Source organism: Chondrus crispus, genomic scaffold (assembly GCF_000350225.1).
Source record: "Chondrus crispus Stackhouse genomic scaffold, scaffold_207, whole genome shotgun sequence".
NCBI classification, from domain to species: domain Eukaryota; phylum Rhodophyta; class Florideophyceae; order Gigartinales; family Gigartinaceae; genus Chondrus; species Chondrus crispus.
The window spans coordinates 95,460-103,375 of NW_005179081.1; the positions used below are offsets into that span (position 1 = coordinate 95,460).

Here is a 7,916-nt window from a genome sequence, read left to right on the forward strand (position 1 = left end):
GCGCGCCTCGCCGTCGTCGAGCTGCGCGCAGCGCCCGTCGCTGTCGCAGCGCGCGTACGTCCGTCCGACTTCGACCGCGCGCGCGACGCTCACGCCGTCGGAGGTGCCGCCGCCGACGCCGAGCATGGGCGCGTCCGCGCCGGCCGCGCCGTCGCCCGACGTCACGGCCGCCCTGTCGCCCGCGGACGAGTTGCGCGTCGCCTCCGTGCGCACCCAGATGGAGTTCTGGTTCTCGGCCAGCAACCTCCGCCGCGACTGGTACCTCCGCAGGCAGATGGACCAGGACGGATGGCTCGACCCCTCCGTCTTCCTCCTGTTCAACCGCATCAAGAACCTCAACGCAAGCCTGGCAGACATCATCCTCGCGTGCAAGTCCTCCGACGAGCTCGAGGTCAGCTCGCCCGGCGCCGCGTCCTTCGGCGATGACGCCGGACAGACCCGCGTACGCCGCAGCCCGGATCTCCCGGATTTTAGGAACGATGACGACCGCGAGGTCGCGCGCAGCTTCATTCTGCGCCGCATTCCTCAGGATAGCACCGTCGATTCCTTGTTGGAGCTGTTCAAGCCGCTAGGGCACGTCTCGTATGCCCGTATCTATCGCAGTACAAACTTTCCGGACGGGCCCAGGGCCCTAGTTTGCTTCCCGGATCAGGAGTCTGCCGACGCCGCGTTTTTGAAGTTTACCTCCCGTAGGCCCCCGGCGCTGGAGGGGATCCTCATGAAGAAGAGAGGCCAGAACCAGGGAGGGTTCAACCCCTCATCGCCCGACTTTTCCGTCAGACCGAATATGCTCATCTGTCACTTTACGGAGCTCTCGCCAGATCTCGACTGGAAGCGCTTGTATAAGACCCTGACCACTGTGTTCACGGAGCGGATAGGAGACGGGACCATGAGGTATTTAATGTACGTGCCAAAGGCGGACGAATGCCACGTAACGTGCAATGATAATGGCGCCACTCGCGCCCTGCTCGCCGAATTGACGGAGACGGGCCTTGTCATTGAAGATTCTACTGCAAAGGTAAGGATCTTGGAGGATGAAGAAGAAGTCAAGAACTACTGGAAGATGGCTGCCGAGCATCGCGCCTCGCGCAACGCTACTCGCACGCGTGACTCCACAAGTTCCTCCTTTGAACCTATCGACAGGCGTCCGCCGGGTGTTATTGTCAAGATTGACGGCCTGCATGAGGAAATGACCTGGCGTGACCTCAAGCAGGATCTCAGCCGCCTAGGGAAGCTCGTCTACCTCAACCATGAACGGGGCTCTAATTCATGCTATGTCCGTTTTAGCACGGCCGAGGAGTCTAGTCGGGTGGTGGATGCCCTCTCGGGACCGGATGCCGAAACGATCTGCGGAACAGTTGTGCAGTCTTCGGTCGTGGCCGGCGAAGAGGAAACCGAGTACTGGAATCGCGCCGAGGAGCTGCAACGGGACCGACGAAACAGTAGAGACAGTCCGCCTTACGAAAGCTAGTCCGGGTAACCTACAAACTTCATCATGCCAGAGTGTCAATTATGCCCGACGACCGATGCTACTATTTCACGAAACCTACACTTGTTTTGTCTAGTCTGACCCTGATGTTCGCTTTTTTTGATGTGGAGGGAGAAAAGGGTCACTACGCACGCGTCCAGTTGGCAGCACGAACCACTAATTTTCAATTTGGCCTCAATCCTCAGGGGGCTAGCTCGCCTTTGTGCTTCTATTCCCACCTCGTAAACTGTCGCTTTGAGCACACCGCCTCCCATTCTCCAAGAATTACAGAGTAGTCAAAGTTTTTACAGATGAAAAAAGAAGTTTGGTAGTACATGATGCAGTGCTACAGCTAAGACTGCCATTTGCTCGCTACTTCGAGTAGCAAGCTTTCACGAAAAGCTGGTGCAATCACGCAGATCCCATGTGGAATTTGCGAAGAATCCGATGGAGCTAGATGCAACGTCACTGCGCACAAATCCATCGCTGTAAACAGCCGAGAGAATTTGGACAACTTGCTGTTGGCTGTCTTGATATCTCGTGAGGCTTCCTCAACCGTGTAGCTCCCCGTCGCAACGGGAAGCACAGCTGCATCCACTGCGCTCCATATCCCTGCATCTGCCGTGCGCTTGTATTTTTCCAACTTCGCCAGGGCAGCCCCGAGAGCGGAAGCGGATATCTCGTCAATCGCGAGCACTCGATCAGAAACGGATGGTAAAACTGATTGTGGCGACCTTCGCACAGTCTCCGCCAGACCGTTAAGACGTGTGTAATGTATTGGAGCTTCCTCTAGCAAAGAAGCTACGTTTGAGAACACAGACAAGTCCAAATCCTTTGTAACGTATCCAAGTCGTCTGATTATTTCGACAGCTTTCTCGTATGCTGGCGTGAAGTGCTCATCATCGACATATGCTTGCATAGCGGATGTCTCACAGATGGCGAGCCGTGTACCACAGAAGCGAGATCTCGATAGCTCTCGCGATGAGGACGGAACCGGGCGCACTGCCGTCTGGGCCGTGTCTCTAGCTGAAATACAAACTTCGAGAACACGCCGAATATCAAGAGCATTGTTAGCATAAATGCCAATGCAATCCGTTGCTTCACAGGAAATCTCGGATTCCGACAATGGCAATAAACCTTCAGTTGTTTTAAGACCCATAACTCCGCAGAGAGCAGGAGCCAAAGTGGATGTTCCATTACGGTCGATTGCGATGGCAAACGAAGCAATTTGCTTCTTTACAGCCACTGCTGCTGGACCATTCCCACCAGTGACTAGTCCCTCGCAGACGGGATTCTGCAAAACCACGCCGGGAATCTCCAAGCCCGTGTTTCCCATGTTCAATTGATCCGTGTTTGTCTTTCCGACCAAAATTGCCCCGGCTGCACGCAGGGCATCAACAATAGGCGCGGACCTGACTGCTTTGTATCTGATATGAGGGCACAAGGCATGCGTTTCCATTCCCGCAACATCAATATCGTCAGCAACAACAAATGGGACCCCGTGGAGAGGTGTATGCTTTTGGGGCTTATCCTTTTCGAACTCTGATATGGCTGAATCGCAAGCAGATAACGAACTTATTACAGAAAAGACCCCCTGTGAGGCTCGTGCTTCCTGCAAGGCCTGTGTGATGACTTGACTAGGAGTTGCAATGCCAAGTTTGTATAACCCCCTTAAGTGATCGATTCGAGAATCTCCCATAGCAGCATCCGAATTGGAGACCACAATGCAAAGCTCATGGTCAGGGGAGACGGAATCACCTTTTGATACAGACAACCACTGCACTGTTCCAGACACTGGCGCCTGTAGAGCGATCTCAACCTTCATGCTCTCCAACGAGAAAAGATGTTGTCCCTCCTTCACTTCGTCTCCGTCCTTGACATGGACAGCCCAAACTGTAGCTGCCATACTAGCGAGTACCGGAATGGAAAACGGAGGTCTCTTTCCTCTCTTCGAAGAGAGAGAGCTGCCATTGGTTTTGCCAGAAGTACCCTTCTTGTTTGTGGCATGCTCGGCGGCTGCATTGCTTTCACCTTCACCTGTAGCTTCCCAATGTCGGCGCTCCTCATCGTACGCGGACATTCTCTTATTTTCAAAGTCTGCGATACTTTCCTTGTTTGCTTCACAAAACAGGAGATGCGACTTGTAAGAGAAGGTTTCATGGCGAATATCTATCTTGTATTCTCCCTTCCTGTACATGGTTCGGAGTTTCTCCAACTCATCGTCTGCCACTGGAAAGAATTTCACACGATCAAAGAACCTCAATAACCAGGGGATGCTTTTTGGAGCTCCTCTGTTTTCTTCAGGAACGGATCCATAATTATCCCAGATTGGCAATGTGCGCCCAGTGAGCTGGTATCCGCCGGGGGAGTCCATTCCATATATACACATGTAGGCTCCCCCAATCCCGACAGCACCTTCTGGTGTGTATGTCCGTGCCGGATTATATTTAGACGTCACCATTCGATGACGAGGATCGACGGGAACTGCACAAGGTGCGCCCAGGTACACATCTCCCAGCCCAAGGACCATGTATTCGGCTGTCGTCATGATACTCTTGACATCATTAACAGACTTTAGTCCATTGATGCGGCGAACAAACTCGACGTTGGACGGCATATACGGGGCTCCAGGGCGTACCGAGTGCATGTATTTCTCCTGTGCCTCGAGGGTCCATCTATCGTTGAATGCAAGAGGCAAATTTATAACTCGCGATGGGACGGAAGCATCTTCAATAGAACCTAGAACACCCTTCTCAAGTTCGTTGAAGATTGAAACAAGCTCGTGAACATGTATCTTCCTGCGGTCGTATCGCACAAGCAAGGAGCGAACGCCTGGGCACATTTCTCGGATGAAAGATCTCGACTTAAGCTCTTCCATCAACATGTGAACGCGGAGTCTATAAGCAAGGTCTAAATCGATGTCACCATACTCAATCAAGACGTGTTCGTCTCCGGACATACGATAAGAAACTTTGATTTCAGCATGATCACCCTTTGCTGGGTCAAGCACTGCAAGCACGGCTGGGACTTGTTTTGGAGAGGTATTGGTGATCCACCATGGATTCCATCGGTCAGCGATAGCATAGAGCACTTCGAGATCGTTTGAACGGACAGCTTCCCATGCTGCCGCAGTCTCCGAAAAAGCCGTGCTGGCATCATTGTAGTCGACCTGCTGGAATCTTATCTTCTCTCCTGGTGTTGCCTGTGCGACCTTCCAAAGATCTGCTGTCGCCACGGTGATGGGGCAAACGAAACCACCGAGTGAAGGCCCGTCAAGCATGAGCACAATTGGGGTATTGCCACTGAAGTTGACAGCCCCCGGAGCGTAAGTGTAGTCATGCAAGTTGGAGGGATGCAATCCAGCAGAACCACCGTCAGGCCTAGTCCATTTCGGGGCAGGTCCGATTAGTCGGGCACCTAGCCTGTTGGTAGCATGATGCACAGTGTACGAGCTGGTCCAAATGTCTTGAAGGGTTTGATCCTGAAGGAAATCCGGTGAAGCATGAGGCCCATTCAATGCTGCGACGACCCACTGCTCTTGGTCATATGAAGGAATGAATGCCTGAGGCAGAGGGTAGTCTATGGGCCAGCGGAAGCAAAGGCCATTTTTTTCGGCTTCATCAAGGGAGCCGAGCGAGGAATCGGCGATGGGAAGGAAATCTCCTGTCTGAAGAAACGAACCCGTCAAACCACCAAACCCTCCAGTGGGAAAAGTCGACTTACTGCCGAGATATTCTGGCACCGCAAAGCCGCCCCTGACAGCGATATACGCGATCTTACCGCCCAATGGGCGTGTTTCACCGTCCCAGTCTTCCTCCTCTCCACGGCGCGCAACTGCGCTCCCGCAGTAAAGCACAGAACCCTTCTTCACAATAAATGGCGTCCAAAACTGCACCGGCTTACCGTCGTCCAGTTCGGCCCCAAAGTGTCCGCCTGCCAAGGCAACAACCGCCGTTGTATGAAACACGAGACTTGGTCCCCTCATCGTCATCTCGAGAGCGCAAGCATCTGGGCCATTTCCGACAAGCGCATTGGCCATCCCCATCGCATACGCATCCATCGGCCCTGACGGACTTACTCCAATGTTCCAATACCCTACCCGACCCGGGTAATCTTGAAGTGAGGATTGGAGACCAGGTGCAACTACTTCTATTGAATTGGTCTTCGGAGTAAACGTGTTAAGCAGTCCAGTGGTGTACTTGCCTCGCAAGAAATTAGGATGATCAGTCGTCTGCAAAAGCAGCTCAACGTTGCTGGGTACTCCTCTCACAATCGTCTTCTTCAGAGCCTTTTTAAGCTCAACAATAGCAAGCGGTCGCGTCCGACCCCATGCCAATACCTTACCTAAGAGAGGGTCATAGTGTCCAGGTACCACGGTCCCTACTTGCGCCCAACCGTCCACTCGCACTTTGCAACCATTGGATTCGCCATTCTTTTCCTCTGGCCATTCCATGGCAGAGAGTGTGCCTGGACAAGGAACGTAATCTTTGGCAGGGTTTTCCGCATAGATACGTGCCTCAATAGCAACACCGGACTCTCTGAATTTGACAGCACCTCCCTCTAGAACATCGATACCGCCAGCTTGAGACAGCATCCATTGGACGATATCTATACCGCTTACGAGCTCGGTGACCCCATGTTCAACTTGCAATCGAGTGTTGACCTCCAGGAAAAACCATTCATTTGTAGATACATCCAAGATAAATTCGACAGTTCCAGCGGAGAGATAGTTGTGCTTTCCACAAAGCCTTTCTGCTGCTCTCCGGAGAGTGTTTCGCAGTTCCCCTCCCATGTTGGGTGCATTTCCTTCTTCAATGACTTTTTGTCGTCTTCTCTGAACAGAGCAATCTCTATCGCCAATTGCGATGCAAGTACCGTTGCCATCACCAAATACCTGCACTTCGATATGTCTCGCCCGTTCAACGTATCGCTCTAAGTAGACGTCGCTGTTCCCAAAAAGAGATTTCGCCTGGGCCACTACCGAATCGTATGCTCTCCGCAGGCCATCAACACTACGAACAATGGCCTGTCCCATACCACCACCTCCCGCAGACGCTTTGAGCAGAGCTGGAAAGCCCACCAATGTTGATTGTTCAACGGCATGCTCGATATCTGTCAAAACTGGACTCCCGGGGACAGTTGGCACATTTGCTTCGATGGAAGCCTGGCGAGCGGCATGCTTCAAGCCGAAGAGCTGAAGCGTTTCAGGTCGTGGACCGACCCATTTGATACCACTTCTCTCAAAAGCGGCAGCAGCTTCTGGGTCTTCAGAGATGAAACCGTAGCCCGGTAAGACAGCATCTGCGGATGCGGCTTTGGCTGCTGCGAGAAGAGCTGGGACGGAAATGTAGGCAGAAGGATCATTACCAAGGGAGTGAGTGGAGTCAGCTCCGAGTAGATGCGGTGACGCGGCATCGTCGGCAACGAAGACGGCTGCAGCTCGAAGATTGAGGAGGTGGCAAGCTTTGATAAGACGAATGGCGACCTCTCCACGATTAGCGATGAGTACGGTTGAAAATGGGAGGGAGGGGAGGGACTTTGTCTGAGTAGAAGTCGGGGAAGCTACTCGGGGATCGGTACGTGTGACGAAATGCGAGGGTGCTGTGCCACGCGGCATGGCTGGTGCGGAATGGTACGTCAGGCTTTGGGTACGAGACGGGCATGCAAGATGGGGATATATGTAGGACAGACAGGCTATAGTGTATGTAGAGGGGGAGGGCCTATGTGCTGAAGGAGGAGGTGGGCCCGTGTTTTACATTCAATGTGAGTTTCTGTTGGTAGCGTGAGCATAGACAGAAACCGTTAAGAGTAGTGAAATACTGTACAAGAAAGGGGTTGAGGTTGCGAGATGCATGTTGTTCTGAATCTGAATGCGAGATGGTGAGAGAATGTTGGACAGGGCATTTTTGTGGGGTTGTGAGCGACGGGTTGCAAACAAGTTGTGCAAGCAAGTCGTGCAAGCAAGGCGACGGCGGGAGAAGGCGGCAGAGGGGGTTTAGGGTGTATATGTATGTTATTTGGGGGGGGCGGGGTCGGGGCTCGAGGGAGGGCTTGCAGACTTCCACAGGGTCCAAAGTGTTGGTCCGTGACAATGTCCAGGCACCTTTCACGATGTAGGAGGAAACGTAGCAGTGATGAAAGTGGGTTGAGAGGGGTAGGAGAAGGGGAATGCATCGAGTGGGAGGGCTGCGCAAGTGGATAATTTGTCTGGGCCCGATGGCGTTACGACTTGGTCGAGGGGCGCCTTTTCATTGGCCCATGGCGGTGTAACAATGCATGTGACGGATGGTGACTCAGGGTGTTCTGTAAGGAATCTTGTCGCATTGCTTGGCCTGCCTTGAGATGGACAACATGCACGATGGGCATTACCTCTCTCGGGTCAAGTACCGACTTGACGCACGCCTCTCGCTCCCCAACATTGTGGGGGATTGCAGCCCCGCGTCGTATG

The 7,916-nt window shown here is 53.2% G+C and overlaps 2 protein-coding genes; one reads left to right on the plus strand and one right to left on the minus strand.

Annotated features, from left to right (window-relative positions):
* The first annotated feature begins 274 nt into the window (after positions 1-274).
* CHC_T00003952001 (hypothetical protein) lies at positions 275-1,737 on the plus strand. XM_005715200.1 is given in 2 exon segments: positions 275-1,471; positions 1,472-1,737. 1 exon segment carries the CDS (start codon positions 275-277, stop codon positions 1,469-1,471), a length of 1,197 nt encoding a protein of 398 aa, XP_005715257.1. The 3' UTR covers positions 1,472-1,737.
* Positions 1,738-1,753: 16 nt separating this feature from the next.
* CHC_T00009426001 (Urea amidolyase) lies at positions 1,754-7,372 on the minus strand. XM_005715201.1 is given in 5 exon segments: positions 1,754-1,820; positions 1,821-3,412; positions 3,458-4,460; positions 4,560-7,195; positions 7,294-7,372. 4 exon segments carry the CDS (start codon positions 7,370-7,372, stop codon positions 1,821-1,823), a joined length of 5,310 nt encoding a protein of 1,769 aa, XP_005715258.1. The 3' UTR covers positions 1,754-1,820.
* Between the last annotated feature and the right edge of the window lie 544 nt (positions 7,373-7,916).

Excerpts from the sequence above, each read along its gene's own strand:
- CHC_T00009426001 (XM_005715201.1), bottom strand. The coding sequence starts at position 7,372 with ATGCCCTGTCCAACATTCTCTCACCATCTCGCATTCAGATTCAGAACA. Across the intron at positions 7,196-7,293 it reads GCAACCTCAACCCCTTTCTT|CACATAGGCCCTCCCCCTCT; the intron begins GTACAGTATTTC and ends CTCCTCCTTCAG. Across the intron at positions 4,461-4,559 it reads TCCGTTCAAACGATCTCGAA|GGTGATCATGCTGAAATCAA; the intron begins GTGCTCTATGCT and ends GACCCAGCAAAG.
- CHC_T00003952001 (XM_005715200.1), top strand. The coding sequence starts at position 275 with ATGGACCAGGACGGATGGCTCGACCCCTCCGTCTTCCTCCTGTTCAAC.